Below are 21,604 nucleotides of genomic sequence, written 5' to 3'. Positions count from 1 at the left end.
CTCCGGAGTTGAAGGTCTCCTTACCAGGTGCGTTACTTCTTCAAAATGAGCAAACATGAGTTTATGTATTCGTAAGTCAAGGAGAATAATTTTTGTAAGAGGTAGATCTGTTTTCTGTATCCACTCGTCTTCTCTAACCGATTTTTCTCTATATATTCCATCAATTTATTCATCCCCAGTTCGTTTTCTCGTTGTCCAATTAAGAATCTGCAATTACAAAATTTTTAAAAAAAATAAGTGAACATTGCAAGGACCCTTTTGTCTTCAATAGTGCACCTGTTTTAAAAGCTGGTTTGTCGAAAGTGGAAAAGGCAGTATAAACGGCAGAAGCAGAAATAAGAACTACCTTAAGGAAAGATAGAAGACAAAAATGCGGATTTTGGTCAAAATTCGCAATCCTTTTTTCCGCATTTTCTAGAAAAAGTACGCAGTTCGCAATCTTTTTGTCTGCAATTACAAGAAATGATAAAATAAAATTTGCAATCTAATTTTGTTGATTTCAATAAAAAGGCGAGTTTTTTCTGCCATTGTTTTGTTATAGGGAAAACCCCTCAATTATTTGCATGAAAATTTTTTTTCAATCATTGCAATCTCATGATTGTATCACTAATTCGAAATTTTTAGTTCCGCCATTTTTTCTTGCGCAAACTTTTCCTTATTAAGGTACATCTGTAATGGTAACTCCTTAATATGATAGATCACAACGAAATCAGCCGCAGGTTTGGCGTCATCACCATGAAAGCATCATTCTGCATTTGGAATGCCCGAGATTCACCACAGTGAAAACAAGAGCCTAATTTCTTCTCCTAAAAACCATGTTAGAACTGTAGTCAAAGTTTAATTTTAATTGGCGCACCTGTTGAACTGATCAATCAGTCTCGTGAATTTGGTCTTCCAAGTTAATTTACCAACTAGCAAATAAGTAAACAAGTCTGTGAAATGCATAACTTAATCAACATCACGTTTTAATCAAAATTTTGTGTTGTTTATAAAAAAGCGGCCACATTTAAAAGACACGGGCTCGTTAAATCACCAACGTTTATTTTTTATGCTCACTTAACATTCTATTAACATGATTCAATAAAGCAACTAAATTTTGTCTATTCTTTTACTTTCTCTATTTTCGCGCTTTTTTCTGGTTTTAAAAGTTGACTTTCCAAACGAAAACTTTTGCAGCCTGATATGTGCAACGAAAAACTAAGTAAGAAATTAGTCCTATTATGTTCAGACAAGGAATAGGAAGTAAAATGGAAGGCAGAATGGAACAATAACGCTTGCACTTTTAACAAACGTTTTATTTGCAACTGGGAAATGAAACAAACCAGAATAATAATCCATGGTTTACTTCAGGTTATATTTTCTTGATCTTAGGTCACGTCTTGAATATGGTGCAAACTTTTTTGTTATTTCTCGCTTAGCAGTTATAGCGGTAATGATCAATCCATAAAGTACATACACATGCCTGCTCCTACATTCTTTCGCAACAACAATAACAGTATGTGAGCACAAACTTTTGTTGGAATTGTTTAAGGGTATTTATCTCGTATATCTAATATGGCTGCCCAGAATATAAATTTACTGGTTTCAAAAAATATGCAAAGATGTATACACAAGAAAGAAACAACTATGGTACAAATTTATTACCTCGCACGAAGTATACCTGGAATAACCGAGTTCAGGATAGATATTTTTCATTTATCACCTCGCATGAAGTATACCTGGAATAACCGAGTTCAAGATAGATATTTTTCATTGAAAACATTCAGTCTAATTTATTTATTTATCAGTGAAGATTGTAGACAACAAATACCTTTGATCTCCAAAAACTAAATAAAATCAATGTTTCACGGTGTGAAATATTCAAACATCACATGAGCTGTTCGCTTAGGGATATATCATTCTACTATTAATTAATCCGTATTCCTAATTCTTAGATTTGAAGTTTAATGGGCTACTCATATGAATTATCTACAAATGAAATATTTAAGTAAATATTTTGTTGAAGATAAAGAAACACACAACTTGGTTGATAAAATGTTTATTTCAATACACAGAATAAAATAGTGAAAACACCACAAAAAAAGTGAGTATGTTGCGAATAAAAAACTATACGGTTTCTGCGTTTCTGGACTGAAACTCAACAGAAAGTTCTAAATATTTTCAATTGTGTTAACTATGTCAAAACGAGGCTAGTACACGTTTAGATTGAACTGCTTTATTTGTTATCAAATTTAAAACAATGTTGGGCGTCCCTTGTATACAATAAAATGACAAAAATTTAAAATAGACATTTCTTATAAATTCAGAAACCGAACAAAAATTTTTTAATGAATACCTACGATTCCAAGTGACCAAGTTTTAGAAATTATTGTGAAAGCTAAATATCATTAGGTCAGACATTTTAATTTTTGTACCATTGGTAACTGTTTGTCTTCGTTTTCACAACATATAAAACACGTGAAATATTTTTAAGTCGTTGTCTCCTTCAAAACAGGAAACTCTTGAATAACTTCTGTTGGCATGTCTATACATACATCCATTGGGTTACTTGAAAAACGTCTTAAAACTCGTTCGTTTACTGACAGAGTTGATGAGGGACCACTCTGGTAACCATGTGACTCAGATAAGCTTGAACAATCGTCCAAATACCTGGTTTTCTCAAAGATTTCCGCAGAACAATCCGGCGTGTTCAACTCTTTATATGTATCATGTAATGTGCTTAAATCAATCCGGTTTATATTCTGTCCAATGTGAATTCCAGTAAATACAGGTTTAAACCGGTGTCCCCATAAGATTTCCGTTGGCCGGTAGGAAGTAAGAGCTTGAGTAGAGTTACCCGTTGTTGGCACGGTTCCTTCTAGAATCGGAATAACTTCAAACTCAGCTTGATCAAGTTGAACTTTAGACATGCTGTAAAACGGGCTGTTTTCATCAATCACATGAATGACAGTGATAGGGAATAGCGGGAATAATCTCATCGTATATTCGAATTGTTGAAGATCGATCGTCAATTTCAGGTCGGCCATATCGATAGGTATAAACTCACCTTCTTCTGTGAGTTTAGGTCTGATAATAACAGCACGCATATTCGTATCCAGAAGACGGCGGTGTCGCAAATCCACGTAGCGGAACATCATACATAAATTACCGTCGCGAAGGGTTATGACTGCACGTTTTGAAAACATTGTCGTCTTGCCGCGATTTTTGGGTCGAGATAATTTTGCGAATAAAAGTCCAAGCATAGCACAGTTAATAAACATGCCGATGATAGTCTGAATGACCAGAAGTAGAACACCTTCGGGACAGTTCGGTGTAACTGCACGGCCACCGTAACCAATTGTGGTTTGTGTTTCTATGGAAAATAAAAACGCGCTGACCCATGAGTCAACATTGTCAATACAAGTCTGATTTTCATGAATGTAAAATATTATATACCAAACTGTTCCAAAAATTACCCAAGAAATAAGAAAACTGAGTGTGAACATCAAGCTGATGTAACGCCATTTTAAATCCATCAGTGTATGAAAGATGTCCTTTAAATATCGCGAGTTCAATCCAGGAATATTCACGTATTTTATATCGACAAAACCGTCTTTCGTTACGAGTCGTTTCGATTTTGAGCTAATCGAAACGTTTGATTCAAACGAATCCATCGAAAGGAGTCGTTGTCGTTTATAAGCGAGTAGTTCTCTCACTCCTTCTAAGTTTTTGAGTCGATCCTCGCTCACGCAACTATCATATCTGATGTGAGTATTTGTGTAACATTCTTCTTCTGCGCCGAAAGTGTTGCGTATTTGTTTGATACTCGCTTCTTCATCTCTGAAGGCTTTGTCTTGGTTCGCGAAACATTTATTTTCACCGCAAATCAATGTGTTTTTTACCATGCTTCCACACACAGCGACAATTATTTGATACAAATCTTCCAGTTAATACTTCTTTCAGTGAAAGTTATGTCTAAAAGCGAAGATAAGATCTACATAATTCTAGCTTAAATTTCCATTTAAAAAGATTTTTATGTGAGCAGAGATCAATACAAGTGAAATTCTACAGTGGAAGTAAAAAGTTAAAAAAATTGAAATAACTAATGTGACCGTGGATTAGCTGTTTTTATAGAATTGTTACCCGAGTTTCCTAATTACTCGTAAATTTTGACTGGGTTGATCCTTATGCCCTAGTGAATTAAAAAATTATTTTGGGAATAGTATTTAAAAACTATTCAATGAAGCGAAAAAAAAAATCCTGGTGAAATAAGATTAATTCTAATGTTGTGATGTTGTTAAAAATGGAAGCAGAAACATCTCATACAGAAATTTTTTTAGCAAAACTTGCCAAAGAGCAGTTTACAAAATTATAACCTTCCAGTGAATCAAGTTATCTTACGCAGTGATGTTGCGAGTGAACTCACTTCCCGTGCGATTTTGACATGCTGTTTTCTGCAAAGCTTAAAACATATATTTTTCTAAAAAGCTAAATTTGTTGAATGAAAGCAGTCTGATAACGAAAGTTTAGTCTGATATCTAAGCATGCTCTTAAATGTGCCTAATAGTCTTTCACACATAATCTTGCAAAAACTATGTAATTTCCTTTTTATGTGAACATAAATGTAGTATGCAAAATTTAAAAGAAGGGGAAGAATAAATAATTTAAGTGACAACAGTGGGAAAAAAGGTGTCGTTTTATCTATAAAAAAAATTGACATCACACCTTTTGCGAATTTCGCATCCAAATTGAAATAATGAATCACTAATATGCGGTAATGTACGATAGTTGTAAGAGTACACAAAGACGGAAATAGATTAAAATCTCCTTAAAACCACCTTATCATGCATCTCAAAAAAGTATGTGGATATGTTAATGCATCTCAAAGAAGTATGTGGATATGTTAACATCGCTTTAGCAACACAAAATAATGTAATATTGGTCCAATAAATAAAGATAGATTCAGAATTGTATTTTTCGATCGTGTTAAAAGTTTAAAATCCATGTTAACTCTTGTGAATGAAAAAAGAAATTAACACTCAATGGTTTTGTATATAATACAAGACATGAAACGAATTTCAAGACTAGATATATTATCTTGAGAAGTCAGACTCTACCGATGAATTAACGGTTTTCTTACCTTGCAGAGGACTTTTTTAATAACTTTGTAAAAAAATATTTCAAAAAATACTGTTTTGATTATAAATAAATAGAGAATATAAATATAAATATATATAACAACGACGAACAATATGAAGCGTTGTGTAGCGATTATTTAACCAACACAAAGTCTCCACTTACTTTATATAAAAAAAATGTTACTTAAAATCGCTACACACTAGTCTCAAAACAAAAACTTTTTTTCAAGTGACAAACCAAATTATTCTTCAATCAATTTCCATAGCTTGCTTTTAACAATACATCAGCATAAATGTCTTTTTAATCACTCAGCGATATTTCAAGCGTGTCTTTAAATCGCATTGAAATGACTGAAATGTATCTCCTGGGGGGAAATGATGGAAATCAAAAACAACTAAATGTATATTTTAAAACTGCACAACTTCAATCGTATTTTTATTGCTTGTAACAATAGATATTGATTTTGTTATTATTGTTGTTATTCCCCCATAGGAAAATATGTTTTTTGAAAATTAAAATGAAATTTAACATAAAATTGAATTTCAGTTTTTACAAAATGAGATTTTATGTTAAAAATTATAATTTAGGTGGAGTGATGCAATTTTAGGCTGTGCTTATTCAGTGTTATTTTTATATAAGTTTCAACATAAAATATTCTTATTGTTTTTTTTCGATGTTGTACGCCACAATGGGTTATATTAAGTTCCTTATTACGAACAAACTAAAGAATGTGACTAGGTACGCATATTTGATGTATTCATCCCTCGTTTTATTTTGGCAAATAATTAAGACTGGGCAACTTCAAAATCCGTTCTCAGCTACAATACTCTAAAAATGAAAAAAGGATATAGTTTTTGCAGAGAAATAGCGTGATCATCAGCTTTTTTTCAAACATTCTATATTCCTGATTTTGTTGTTTCGAAATATAATAATAATAATAACAGTGAAAATGCATTTTTGTGAAATGTAGTTTTTTCCTAAAGCTTGCGTTAAAACATTTAGTTCGTCACATGTACCCCAATTAAAGTTATTCGTGTTTCGTTATACTTTTAATAAAGTTGTTTTTAATTTTCTCTTGTCATTTTGTTATGAAATATATTAATAATTCATTCATCAATACAGGGTGAAAAAAAACCCAGACATAAACAAGCTGGTTCCAAAACCTTTTTAACACTATTAACGGTAACACGTGCATAGTATCACAGCTCGTTTTAAAGCCTGGTTCACATAGGCAACGTAAACACGAAAAGGCTATTTGCACATGTAAGAATACGTTTTATTAATTCTACATCAGTGTTGTTTAACATTTTAATTTCTTAGAATGATTGCGGTATTATAGTCGCAAAACTCGCCCCGAAAAATACAATAATTTAAGCCAGTAAGACCAGTAGAATTTTTTAGTATTTTGGTGTCCAATTTATGTGAAATCTTAATCGAATCAATTAGCTTTGTTCGCTGTTACAGATGTATAATATTTGTCACATATATATTTACTTATGTATTATTTGCTTCGTCACCAAATTTGGCACATGAATCATTTAGGCAGCCAATTAAAATGCACCAATTTTACTGGATGTATTGTTTGTTTCCACTGACCCAACGATCATCGTGTGGATAACAAATTTTATCAAACATATTTCAGAAATGAAATAAGCGTCCTTCTGATGATAGCTTTAGTTGTTTCAGACATGTGGTATTCTAACAGACGATTGTCTGCTGTTAGTGGATTTGACTTTAGAATAACCTCTTCAACTTTCACTAATGAAAACTAGTGTTTTCGTGACTTCGTGCCGCAATGAAAGGACTTTACACATTCTTCGACTTTTGTATTGAGAATAAATTGATAAGCACAAAGTTACGAAGACGCTTTTAAATAACAAGCCACAATATCCTATGTTAAAACCATGCGATGCTAAAATCATTGAAAAAAATTCACTACGATAATACGCGTTTGCACATCTTCAGGATCTACATTGCCATCATCGCTACACAAAGCTGAGAGAAAATGTTTTACCAACCTTACCACGTGTGTTTGAAGCCATTGTAGCATGCAACATCGTCCATCTTTTGCTTGTTTATTAACGTTTTCTATAGAAGACATGATAGTTGTGTGGCTGGTCCTGCAGCTGAACGTTTTTACCCTGCGATTCCACAGCAAGGTACTATAACCTTTCTATTAGATAGAAAGCGTTTCTTTTCAATATAAGATATTCGGTGTTACAAGAATTGGCTGAACGAGCGTTTGGATGTTAATTTAGGCTTGCCCTTTTTTACGATAATAAAATTAAAAGGGTGGGATAGCGAAACAATACGCCTTTCTTTGCGTAGCTAATATCCATACTTTTATGATAAATGTTTCAAAGAGAGACACTGAAATTAATGATTCAAAAACTTAATGTTAATTTTTATTAAAATATATATCTAAAACGTTAGTATATTAGAACATACGCAACGTTTATACTAACACTGGTTATTCAGAGAGGATTGCCCTGGGTTCCCTGTACCCTTTTGCTTAAGAGTGAACTATGCCACACTTCTTTAATTAGCGTCAGGGGTTTTTATTGTTTAATGCTGCATGAAAACGTAGCTAAACAGTTTTGCGTTAAAAGCAAAAACCTTTGCCGTCAGAAGGTTTTGTAAGTTGAAATGTCGCTAACATTGGATTCTCATTTTTTGTCACAGTGATATCTATATCCTGTTTAATGGTGCAATCACTTTGTTTGGGTACTATCAGTTTGGGCAAAGTTGTTTTTCAATTCGTGTCTAAAAAAATTGGGTGACTATTTGTGTGACTTGTAATTTTTCGAATTAAAATCTCATTGTAAATTTCAGCAATACAACTTTGTAGTCAGAAAGTTAAAATGTAGCAAACATGGATAGCTTCTTACTTTTTTGTAACTGTGACATCTATATCCTGTTTTGTCGAGCTTTCATTTTATTTGGGTACTATATAGGTTTGGAGAAAGTTTTATTTCAATTCGCGTCCAAAGACTTGTGTGGGGCTAATTTGTGTGACTTGTAATTTTTTGAATTAAAATTCAATTATAAAATTCAACAACACAAGTTGTTTTAATTTGTACTGACCAGAACACTATTACTTCACGTTATTAAAAAAGAGACAAGGATTCGTTTATAAGACCGTTGAAAATACATGCAACAAAAATCACTTTTTCTGCAGCCGATATCAATTTTCTCGATTTTTTTTGCTGACTTTGATTTTCGCGGATGAGATTCTGAGAGATCACGGTCGAGAATATTTCTGACATTGAAGAAGCATGTTTTATATATTTATTTATATGCGTTAGTTGTTCGCAAATAACTTCTCATCTCAGTTGTGATTGGTTATTTATCTTTTTAAACAGGAAAACTCTGAATCATAAAGAATCATTCTAAAGTGATCCCATTTGAGATGCAAAATTTTGCAAACATTTGTTTTGTGGTTACAAGATATTGACCTCAAACTCTTAAAGCACAGCTCAGTATCACTAAAAAAATACTGGACCTGGTAAATATAGAAAATTGGGGTGTGACGCAAAAATTATTTCAGCTATACTTTTGTTATAAGAAATAAAAAAAATCGGACAAAATGAGTAAAACAAACAAACAAGCATTTATATAAACCAAACAAATAGACAAAATTTACCTTCAAACGAAAAATCTTGTGCCACTGACCTGGTACTTTTAATTTATAAATATTATATATTTAAATAATAATATCGGGTTTTAATTAAAAAAAATCCCAAACCAATTTCTTTTTTCTCTTTCTTCAATAAAATCTTGTTTTCGCACAAGACTTCTTTTTTTACAGGAACTAACAGGTGGAAAAAGTTTGTCAAAAAATATGAATAAGTGATAAGATTTGTTTTGTCTTCAATAAGAAAATAGCGCCCGTATAATTCATGTGCACGGTCATACCACAGTGCTATTGCTGCAGATAAATGAGACAAGTAAACGAGACATAGACAGTATTGTGCTAGAGGAAAACAGATTAAAAATTGAAGGTGCTTCTCACACAAATAAAAATATTCCTGCAGTAGGTCACAAAACTTTTCCTTCACTTTTTTTTTATCTCGGTAATAGCTGATAAATAAATTTGTATTTTGTAGGAAATAAATTATCCAACATATACTGTCACTTCGATGTCCAATGTAAAGAAAAGTATTCCAAAATGGATAATGGCATAAGGATATCGTTTGATTAAAATTTGACCGGAATTGTTATGAGCAAACTGTTAATAATATGCTATTAAAAGTGATGATCTATAAATAAAAAAGAGACACAACGGCCATTTAGGTTATTGTAGTGTGGCGTGCCTATTGAGCAGGTGGTGGATTTATTAAAATATAAAATTTTCGAAGCTGAATTTTTACTTTCAAAATGTTTTTGATTGCTACTTCACATAAACAGGATAAAGAAATCATTTTGTGATTAATTTCACGTGTTAACATAATTTAAACTCGTTCGCCGAATTTTTTTAGAGGTTCGGCAATTTACACCAAACAAAATCGTCGTGCAATAAAGATTTAGGAAAGCTCTAAAACAAAAATATAAACAAATGTCAATAAAAAGCATTTTATTTTCAGTCATAGGTAGAATAGTTGAAAGATTCTAAAAAAGCTAAAAGATGCTGATAAATGTATTACTAAGCTCTCTCTTAGGCAACCCTCATGACGTCTGTTGTCTGGATTAATCCACATGTTAAGGCATAAATAACTCTGTGACCCGATGGAGTGCTTAATAAGGGTGGTAAACTTTCAGTTAATTTGTGTACATCTTGAAAATGTTTAATTGTTTAATTATCTCAGAGTTACCAGATTTAGCAAAAAACAGAACCCTCAAGTCGATACGTCTGTCCAAAACATTATAAAGTGAAGAATGTGTGGCGAATATTGATTGGTTCCTATACACATAATATTTGTCATGTTATGTCGTGGATTATAGTCTGAAAATGCTGGTCAAAAGTTGTCTTCTCTGGTAGTTGTATAAGGATTTGTTAAGGTGTGTGTTGTGAATTATTTTGTGATTAACTTATAATGCACATTTTAGTCATCTTATGTGAAACCAGTTGAATGTAGAACTTCGAATCATTGTGCTAGCAAATTAATTCTTATATATTTGATATGGTTGGACTTTTTATTTTAATTAATGTCAATTGCTTTCCATTTTTTATGTTGCGGAGCAACTGCGAATAAACATAAAAAGATGTAAATAAGATTAAATAGCTATAATAAATAGTTTTTATATTACTAAATTCTTAAACTTTATCTTTACTAAAAATTAATAAATTTTGTTCTTAAGTTTTAGTTCTTTACTTAGAGGATAAAGCATTACCTTCAGACATTCCATTAAATTCTTCTTACAAAAATCACGTTTGATTTTCGATGTACATACGACTTGTACATAGGATTTTTTTCGCGGAACGGAACGGACGGACACAGAAAACCTTATGAGCTGCTTAAAGCCGAGGTTTTTAGTACAAGTGGAAAATCAAAAAGATTTTGAGCGTAACATTATTACCACCAAAACAGCTTTTTTTCGCACGTCGGATTGAATTAAAAATTTATACACACACCAATTCAATTATGCTGAATATGATCTTCGTGAGACTTGCGCAAAGTGTGTTTACTTTCCCTATTGAAATGTGCGCAATAATATGGAAATTACCAACAAAACAGTTTCTGTTCTGTTCACTTCCAGATTTTGCGCATTTTGATTTAGAGAGCAGAAGGGTCGACTCCCAGTAGGCGTCTATCTAGTGTTAATCACTATTTGTATGTTAAACAGCTCAATGAGACGCTGCTGTGAAAAATACCTGCCGCGGTTCACACTAGAAGCATCTGACGACAAAACTTTCTTTTTCGTCGCTCCATTGTGCAGAAGATAATGTGGAAGGATGGAGAAAATGTGCAGAGTTGTTGGCGTTCTCTGATCTCAGAATAAATGGCAATTAGCCGCCTAGCCTAAAGACTTCTCGATTATGGTGGTAAAAGTATGGTACGACTGAAAGCTGCTCTATGTCTGCTGGTGTACTTGGAGTGCATGCCTTTTTTCTCTGTCTATACTTCAACATAGAGTTTTTGCAACGCTCAGTTTAATTTTTCATATGTAATGGTGGAAAATCTATAGAGATATTTCTTTTTTGCAGCCTACTTCTGAAATTTTAGCAAACCTCAACTGGCGCATGTTGTGATGTCCTCTGATTTGCTTTCAATTACAATTTTATCTAATTCTCTCTCTTAAGGATCAGATTCTTTACTTGAGACACTTGAGACAATCGCTGCACTTTCTTTGTTCCATCTTTTTAGTTTTGTTTCTCTTGATAATTTGTTTATATATATATATATATATATATATGTTCTACAATTTCTTTGTTCGCTGCATTTAAAAGTCGTTTAATATTAGATCAGATCAATTAAAATATTGTAGCCGGCATATATAATTTCATGTTTTATACAAACGGCAAAAATGAGCGTTACTGGATCTCCGTTGTATTAGTAATAATGACGTATTTTCTGTTCTATAGAGCTTTATAGAGTTTTTACAAGCGTGCTGACAACGTAAATTATCTTATGGAATAAAGTAATTAGCTCTTGTCACTCAGTTCTTAAACAAATCCAAGTTTTTTACAATTCTTAAATTCCTTCCTTTATGAAGTGTTGTTACCCCTGACACTTAATATATTTAAATGTTTCAACGTTCGTGATCATGGATTACTGTATATGTTCTAACAAACCCCGAAACATTTATTTATCAGACAGGGGACGTTTACCAGAGCGTGGCATTTATTCGAGACCGGCGTTTATTTGAGCATTTGCATTAATGTAGTGGCCTGTACAAAGATCATTCGCAAAAAAAGAAGTTCTCGTGAAAATCGGGAAAAAGAAGGTGAAAATCGGGAAAAAGAAGTTAATAATAAAAATATAGCTAAAATGGTAATATATATTGTAAAATTTTATTTTTATAATATATTTTGAGCACAAAGAAAGCCACGTCAAGTAAGCCGTCAACGCTTCAGTAATCTTTTCGTCCGTTTAGCACAACAAATCCAGACAGAAACAAATGCATCACGTAGCCAACTGCACCAAATATCGGCCACCCAATTGCTGTAAACAACAAGCCACCCAACGTGGGTGCAATAGAACGTACTACGGCGTGTAAAGCTAAAGTTAATCCAAGAGCAGATCCTGTGTCAGTGATTGGAACAACCTTTGTTATGGCTGCTAGTAAAACAATATGTGAAGTTATCGCTCCAATTGATAAAGGGAACAGAAGAAAACAAAAGAAAAAAATGTTATCAGCGACTATGAGAAACATGCATGAAGCTGCGATTAGAAACATAGAGTATTTAATTAATTCGGGATCTTTAAATTTCTTCGTAAGTAACCCGATTAAAACACCTTGCACGAAAATTCCAAGTATTCCAACGTACGCTAATATGGCGCCATTATATTTTGGTCCAAGTTTGAAATAATCCATTATTGCAATCGAAAACATGGAATAGATCAAGCTAAATGGAAATGCTGACATGATTTTTAAGAATAATAAATACTGTATGATTTTGATTTTTAGAATTGAAAATATTTGCGTGATACTGAATGATGACATTGAGAATGGCGGCGGTTCGAGGGATGTTCTGTTTAATTTTTGCTGTAAATTGTCTAACTTCAGGCGTATTGCTTTTGTGTCCTTCGGGATGAAAACAAAAATAATTACCACGCAGACAATATTACCACATGCGGATACCACGGTTGCAGCACGTTCGCTGAAAATGTGAGTGACAATTCCTCCAACAAAGGATCCAGTGACCATTCCTATAAAGACAAAGTTGTATTGTAAATGTATTCAAAGTAGTTTAAATTTGTTTTTTATTTGATGCTAAACATTAAAAAAGAGAGGGCCAGCATCTGTGTTAACGAATTGCTTGTTATCCGATTTTTAGCGTGTATAAATGTTAGCAATAAACTGCAGAAAATTATTCGGGAAGATAAAACGCAAATCTATGATCTTTTAATACAGTTGACTCTCTCTAATCCGAATCTCAAGGGGGATAACTTTTTATTCGGATTACAGAGAGATTTGGATAGTAGAAAGTCTCTCTAATTCGAATTTCTAGGTTTCAAGGGTGAAAATTCGGATAAGAGAGAGTTTAGCCGAAAGAACCTTAAATTAGTTCGGATTATAGAGGTTTTCGGATTACAGAGATTGGGATAGTGGAAAGTAAATTATGAGAGTTTCTTAAGAAAAATTGACGGTGACTTTTAATTTGTTCGGATTATAGAAAGATTCGGATAATAGAGATTCGGGTTAGAAAGAGTAATTTAATTCTTATGTTATAAAATGTAACGTGCAGACAGTTTTTATTTCAGTAACATCATAGATGTATCTTGTATCAAGCATACAAAAGCGATATTGATTTGTTATCTTTTATTGCTTTAAGATGCATGGCAAAATACGCTTCCAGATGCACGAAAATCACCGTCGTGTTTTCTATTTTATTACACTATTGTTTGTTCTACTTTGTTAGACTACCTTTGTTTTTATAAAAACACACATCTACGAATGAATATTCTAGTTATTTTGTATTAAATATTTTTTAAATAGACTACACGTTCCGAAAAATTTACCGTGTGAGTCAGATAAAACAGCGTTACGAATATTTTTAATTTTTTGGGAAAGCTATCCTTAATTAAAAAATAGTCTGTCTGGTTACAGTCTTAAGTCATTTTTAGTTCGCCCGTTCGCCATGTCATCTTTCTTTAAGTTCAAAGATAGCGTGCCTAAGTCCTTAATTTCTAAATGTTGTCTACCATTTGTCTAGCAGTAACTTCAATGCTTCTTATTACGGTTGATCTGTCGAAAATTAAAATCCGGAGCTTCAGAACATAAGGGCGTATTCTCCTTAATGGGTAAAGCTGTTAAGACTGCTCAGTCTACAGCAGTTAAGAATCATTCACTATTTTGTGGAGCATCTCGTTCCCTTGATGATTTTACGGTCATTACATCTGCACATAATAATTTCTGATTAAAATTAAGAGAGTTTGATGATATATAAAGACAAAAGTGTTCTTAACAAGAACATATCATCATCTCCATTGTACCTTTTCGATGAGTTTCAGTAATCATCTGTCTGGGAATCCTGCGTATGTGGATTCTTATCATTGAATCTTTTCGTGATTTCACCAAATTTGGTCAAAAGAACTTATTTTATTGTATTACATGATTGTAACGTTTTATATAAATTTTGGTTACAATAAAATTGTACGGGTGTACATTGAAAATAATAGACGTTCTACAGAAAGCTCTGGAAAAACGATAATCCTTTCGTATTTATTTTATTTAAAAAATTAAAATTTTTACGTTCTACGTTACTTGCTTAATGAAAAAACACACATATACTAGCATAAAAATTCCGCTAGAAAATATTATAACAATAATGGTTACCTAAGCCATGTGACACACCCAGTTTTCCCAGCATGTTTGCACGATCATCTGGCAAAGTGATGTCAGATATAATCATGTAGGATCCTTGTAAATTATGCATTGCTAAAGCTGGAACACGTGATAAGAACAACATACCAATATTACTTGCAACAGCTAATGTTATATAACTAATAGTGGAGGCTAATTCAGATATCATCATTACTATACGAGTCCCAAATACATCCCCACATCTTCCAAATATAGGCGAGCCTATCAACTGATAAAAAGCAAATGTCGATTCTATATAGCCAAACATCTCTGGACTAACACCTAAACTTCGTGTTAAGTATGGAAAAACACCATTCTGTATCCAGTAAAAGAAAGAAGCGAGAAATGCAATGACATTGATTGTAACTAAAGTAGAAAACGTTCTACGTTTCAATTCTCTTTGCTCTTGCAAAACATCTTCGCTTGGTCCAGGATCTACATTGTCTCCAATATTGTTCACATTAAAATGATCAAAATGAGTACCTTGGAGATCATTACTTATATTTTCAGATTGGTTTATATTTAAATTTTCACTGTTATTGTGAATAGTACTATCACTAGTTGTACAAGTGTCAGGATTTTCTAAATTTTCTTTATTGAAAATCTTATCCTTACTTATTTCACCATGTAATTTAATAGCAAATGTAGGTTTGACAAGTACATCGCTTCTATCCTCATTATCATCCTTCTGTTCAACATGCTCCTCATCCCCGACATTAAAGTTTGTACTTTCTGGAACATCACTTAAATTATGTCCATTAACTGTCAAATCCGTTTTGGTTGTTTCTGGAAGTGGTTCATCCATTATAATAGCAACTACATTCATTAACTATACATTAGAAGCATTTGGTATAATTCAGTGAAGTTACAATGATGTGTTTATGCTAGATTGGAATTAAAAATAAACCAAAATTAATTGTAAATCTTCTTAACTAAAGTTCGTGAGTGGTTACATAAATGACAGTCTTTTTCTCAGTAATAATAATGCTCAAAACTGGTTTGTTTATGCAAACAATTCTTTATTATGCTCAAAATGATTATTTATGCTGAATAAAATTTCATTTCATACATGTTCATTCAAGCATTTTCTTTATGAATAGTGAAAGAAATTTCGATAGGTTTCTTTGAAGTAGAAACGAAACCAAAGTAACAGGACTGGATCTAATGTACATCAGAACCAGCAATTGACTGACGTAAACAAGATTTTGAAACCTAAAAAACTGTAAATACGTGGAAAGATAAAATTTAACCACCGGCAAAAATTAGTCATGAATTAGTTACATCTTTACAAGATCTTCTCGTTGCCTTCCTGCGCCTATAAATAAAATATTAGTGGTGTACTCTGTGTTTTGCTGCAGGTGACCGATTTTACGGCCAAAAACGGGAATTCTAATATTTTCTTCTCAATTTATATTCAAAACGGCTGATATAACCATGCTGATTCTGACATTTCTAATTTCAAGGTCAGGCAAAAGCAAGATTATTACTGGCCCAATTTAAACTTGTGTAAACACAAGTGAAACAAAAGTGTGTAATATCTTATGTTATTTACAGTGCAAGTTCTTACGCTTATGTTAAAGACGTTCGCAAAGGAATTTTTGGTATGCTTATTTCACCAGTTAAGAAACCTTTGGAACCAGGGCAATAGATAATTCTGTCATCAGAGACGGTACAAAAAAAAACAAAGTTAACAGAAAGTTGAAACCCAAACAGGAATCTTTCAAAACTACAGTGGAATATAAAATACACTGTTTCTAGACTCCTTTCTTATATTTTTAAGATCTCGAGTGTTCCAGTTTTTAAATTGATGCAACCAACCGCCTGCACAAATATCATCACAGAATATTGCACAGGACCTGTCAATTAATGGACGTCTCACTTATGCGCAAATAAAACATACGTATCCATGCGATTTATCAACAGAACTGATAAAATTGAACCGTTGTAAAGATTACACAGCTCAATAGCGACATACTATGTTTTCTATTTTTAGTTTGGATAAAAGAAACTTCGATTTCTTAGTAAAGCTTTGGCTATTTCTACACAATTTTTGTACGCGATTACCTAAGTAGCCGGATAATATAGACATGTCAGTTTTAAGTAACCAGAGATATAAGCGCCCTGCTGATGATTGGATCAACGATCCAACGGAGTGGCCAAGTTTGAATCACTACTTGTTAACGACACCTCGTAAGTATAAGTCGTTAGGCTGTAGTTAGAAGTTTATTATCTGGTTTGTTCAAAGTTCTTTTGATCTACCTATATTGTATTCTAGAAAATTAGACGCCTGAGGCTATGGAAAACTATAAAGCCGTGGAAGCTCATAAATTTTTTCCAAGATGGCTGCTAAAAACATGCAAAAGTTACCAGAGCAGTTATTGTGATATGTGATATGAGACCATCATACAGGATTACAGAGTTTTTATTTTACATTTTAGATAACAAAACAGCAAGCTGTAATGATAAAACTAGTTTAATGGCACATATAGATAAACGTATGGAGGTTACACCGGCCAAAGGTCAATATGCATCGCATGATCCCCCTTTGCAAAGAAAGTCTGCAGGAACAAGGTAAATGACTTAACCCTCTTTAAATTACATTGCGAATACTTAGCAGCGATTACACAACAGCAAAGAACACAACTATGGCATAACAAAGAACGCACACATAACATGATATAAATAAAAAACTATAAAAAAAAGAAGGAGAGTTAAAAGTAGAATTAACAACTCCATATTAACCATGGATTGCGGTTGCACGAAGTGAAAATGTTGGTGGAAAGGCTGGTCACTGTGATTGTATGACATGGTGCGTTCACATTTCAGAAAAGTTGACTGTCCTTTAGTGTAGCTGTACTTCAGGTGTCTCCACTAACCTGATACGCATGTTTTTCAAATTGTCGCGAAAAGTTCGCAGATATGTGTTTAGCCACACCTTCGGAAGTTATCTTTTGCTATTAGGTGGCTTAAAAAATAATTTTTTGCGATTTAAAAAATGGAGAATTATTTTTTGCGTTAAGGGTGCTTAATATGTAATCTCAAGATTAGCTATGAGCATATTTAACTACTTCACCTCAACAAAAAAATGCTGACACAAGCAGTAACATTTAAGTCAAATTGCATTGCGGTTAATGCATTAATGCGGATAATCTCATGTTCTCATATCTCTCTCTGGAAATGCGTTTTGTAGCACTTTCGCAACCCAAACTTCACATGCGCATAATAAGTACCTATAATTGCGCTACCATATCCAGTCCAACCATTTTATGAAGTACATTGTCTAAATGCTGCAGAACAGTGATAGTTTTTTATTATTGCGGAAAATCTAGCATATCTGAGCCAAAAGATGACTGCCCAGGTTTTAAAAGTGCCAGAATCCGTGGTTCCAAATTCCCTAAAAGTGTTTTTGGTCCATACGGCTCCATTCTCTCAAGCTTTTAGAACCACTTGGTGTTACTTTTACCCTTCCGATAACCACTTTATAGTTTTTTGCCCAAATTTTGATTTTTTACGATTTCATAGGTAAGGTGAAGATCGAGTATACATATTTAACTCAATGTTCAACGTCGTATTTTGAAACAAAGCGTTTTTCGTGTTTTTTTACCTTAATATGCTATAAAATCCGCAAAAGAAATCAAATATAGTTATAACTTGGCCATTTAATGGCCAAATCTATTTTCTAAGCCTAAGCAAAAAATTAACTTCTGATAAGAATGTTTTCATGTCGAAAATGATTGATTTTAGGCCTTGGTCCGAATTTTGCAGATGTTGCGAAAGTGCCATATTTGAGAAATGCATGGTCACAGACCACACCCATATTTTTACAAGGAATTTACTTCACTTTTCTTACATACAATGTATACAACTAGTATGAGTAAAAATATAAAACTATTACCTAGAATTATTGTTTTTACATTAAAACCAACATTCTCTTTGCTATAAAATGGCACTTTTACCACCTATAGGATGTATTAATGCCTACGCTATTATGTTGTTCGGATAATATGTTAGTAAAAAGTTGTATATTTTTTAATATTTGCTTTAGGATTTATTGTCGCGAAACCTAACTTTTGCGAATTTCTCAAATTTTGCAAATTTTGGTCAAAAATCCTGTGAAACGACATTGACAATAATATTTAAGGACTGAAATTGGTCTATTTTTATTGCTTATTTTGCTTAGTGTTAGCTAACCTATTATAATGTTTGCATGCAAAACTTGAAATCTAAGAAATAATTGTAGATCATAAGGGTACCGGAGAAATTATACCAGACGAGCAAAAAATGTACCACCTGCCTTTACTTGGAAATGATTACTTTACTGATAAGATAATTTCTAGTACGTTCTTTCACTTTTCAGAAAAAAGAGCGATATTTTGACGTGAGGAAATGTATTATTTAGCAAAAACAAATAGTAGCGAAGGGTTAACAATGTTTATTAATATCTACTATAAGAACAAGTAAAGGAGTCTTAACTTTGCAGTCTACCTAACGTCCAAAATTTATTTTAGGGTGGAGTGCCTTCCAGTATTAGAAGTCCTATATAAAAACGCTATGAGCGCTCGATAAAAAACTTATCGTGTGAAGCCCATTAACAGGCAATTTCCCAACAGAAGTAGTAGCCAAGACTTGCGTTAGCCTAGTTCTAACACTTAGGCGTCACAAAGGAAGAACGGAGACTAACTGACTAATAGAGAATACATAAAGCGTTAACTCAAAAAAATAGATAAGACTAAATGTTACATTGGATAAGTGAAATCTTTCGCCAGTCAACCAAACGCGACTTAATGGTATATAGAACCGAAATTTTTATATATACAGTTATTTCCTGGAACTCGAACCCCCAAGGGACCAGAGAAAACAGTTAAAGACTTAAGCGAAGCTCTCGTTAATTCGAACTTAGACAAAAATGAGATGTTAGTTCCAGTTAAGGCAAACTTACAATTGTTACAACCCATAAAGTTTCACTGAAAGAAATTTCGTATGTCGGCTTGACTTAACCTTGTTGATAATTCTTGTTCAATAACTCGACTTATTAGGTTGATGTATTTGTAAAGAGAACTATTTAAGAATAGTTTTTTCCAAACTTGTGGCTACGTTACATACCAGTATTCATTTTTCGAACATTTATTTTCTTAGACATAGACACTAAAAAGATTTAGTTATTGGAAAAAATTAATTTAAGGAGGACCAAAAAATGGTTCGAGAAAACGAATTACATAAAAAATACAGGTGAATAACGCAAAGTAAAGTTGAAAATTAACTAAAACCAAGAGACGTACGTGCATTACCTAATCTTTCCATCGAATACACATAAATTAAATTGACCTGGTTATTGTTGAAAAGCTTTGGAAATCACAGAACATCAAGGATAAACGAGGTTAACATTCCTAAAATTTAAGGGAGGAAAATGTTCAAGCGCTTAAGCTATATAAAGTCAATGCCTTAATTAACATTTATGCTTAGTAGGACTCAAGTTCTTTATCATCAGGAACCTCAGCGACCATTTGCAAATCGCAACCTGCAGTATCATCGTATACTTTATTTTTTCCGCCAGCGTTTCTTTTGGTATCCCTCCCAAAGTTTGATTGGGATCAAGAGTTATCTTTTTGCATAATGATCGAACTTTATCGTATATTATACGATTCGGATTTCCACACAACAAATTAAAATGACTTTCTTTTTCCACGACTAGGTTCAACGACACAACCCTTTCTTAATTTCCGCGTTAAAAAACTTGTTCAACTTCTTTAATTTCATCAGTGGACCATTTCCGTCTTGGGCTGTCATTGCTTCAACACAAGATTTTTCAGGAACAGGACTCGATTCCGGACTCTCTTCGACGAACATCGTAATTTTTTTTTTTTGTGTTTTCTCTGAATGCAGAAGCAAATCAGCCACGTCTTTCGACCCCTGATGGTGATGCTCTAGGACCGCTGTTGAAGCTGATTTTCTAAATATTGTGCATGTCAAGTTCCGAGCATGCTTGTCGCCGCCGTAAACTCCAGCTTTTTGCCAAGAAGCATTAATTTGCCGACTAATTTGTCCAGAGTCCATTTGGCCACCATTAAATGATACAAAAAGGTACGAACTTTGTCCAATAACTTGACTTCCTACGCTATCCACGAAAATCTTCATGTAATCGTAAATATGGCGCTGAAGATAAAATTTAGTTGTTCCATAAGCGCTAGCTGTTTTATGTTTCTTTACACGAATCCGGAACATGTCTCCTTCCCAGCAGCCATTGTTAAACTCTTGCAGAGTCAAATTAGAACAAACGCCAGATCTTTGTGTGTTCTGTAAACATATCATATTGTTGACCCAAGTTGACCAAACATCCTCTAGTCACTATGGGGCAACATTAATTGTTGACCCAAGTTGACCAAACACCCTCTAGTCACTATGGGGCAACATTTTGTGTTGACTGTCTAGAAGCCTTGGTCAACTTGGGTCAACAACAAAAGTTGCCCCATAGTGACTAGAAAGGATCTGGTCAACTAGGGTCAGCAATAAAGGTTGCCCTATAGAAAATAACAACCAGAAACATGGTAAAACTTTTTAATAGCAAAAAGTACACTTAAAAACATATATATATTGCCTTTGGTATTCTTAAATAAACACTGGTCTGATAAAAACTAAATAGAAGATCCAGACAGGATTTGCACCTGTATATTCATGTCTTCAAATTAACAGAATACCAACTGAAAGCTGGATCATAAACACTTTATAAAATTTGAGCTCTTTAAGAAAACAAAACACCAACACAAGCATATGAAAACTCCTGTGCATGCAAACATGCCCATTTCTGGAAAATGAGATAATAGGTGAGGCAATAATTGCTTTGCTAGTTCTGAAACAAGTTTGTCTAGATGAGTCACTAGATCATTGCACATGCTAAGGCCACCCTCAAAAATATAATTGGTTAGAGTCACCCCACCGACTCACTTTGAAAGGCGAAAGTCGAGTCAGGGAGTCAGTAAATTTGAAAAAAATAAGCCAAACAATCCACGAACAAACTTCA

The 21,604-nt window shown here is 33.2% G+C and overlaps 2 protein-coding genes across 2 annotated transcripts; both read right to left on the bottom strand.

Annotated features, from left to right (window-relative positions):
- Positions 1-2,251: 2,251 nt before the first annotated feature.
- Positions 2,252-3,954, bottom strand: LOC130626654 (G protein-activated inward rectifier potassium channel 4-like). Its single transcript, XM_057441336.1, has one exon. It carries the CDS (start codon positions 3,882-3,884, stop codon positions 2,469-2,471), a length of 1,416 nt encoding a protein of 471 aa, XP_057297319.1. The 5' UTR covers positions 3,885-3,954; the 3' UTR covers positions 2,252-2,468.
- An 8,085-nt stretch (positions 3,955-12,039) lies between these two features.
- LOC130626638 (solute carrier family 22 member 18-like) lies at positions 12,040-15,536 on the bottom strand. The gene is made up of 2 exons (XM_057441335.1): positions 14,560-15,536; positions 12,040-12,929 (listed from the first exon to the last, which is right to left on the bottom strand). Exons 1-2 carry the CDS (start codon positions 15,410-15,412, stop codon positions 12,130-12,132), a joined length of 1,653 nt encoding a protein of 550 aa, XP_057297318.1. The 5' UTR covers positions 15,413-15,536; the 3' UTR covers positions 12,040-12,129.
- Positions 15,537-21,604: the final 6,068 nt, after the last annotated feature.

The sequence above is a fragment of the Hydractinia symbiolongicarpus genome, chromosome 2, assembly GCF_029227915.1.
Source record: "Hydractinia symbiolongicarpus strain clone_291-10 chromosome 2, HSymV2.1, whole genome shotgun sequence".
NCBI lineage: Eukaryota > Metazoa > Cnidaria > Hydrozoa > Anthoathecata > Hydractiniidae > Hydractinia > Hydractinia symbiolongicarpus.
This window is presented reverse-complemented; position numbering and strand designations above follow the sequence as displayed.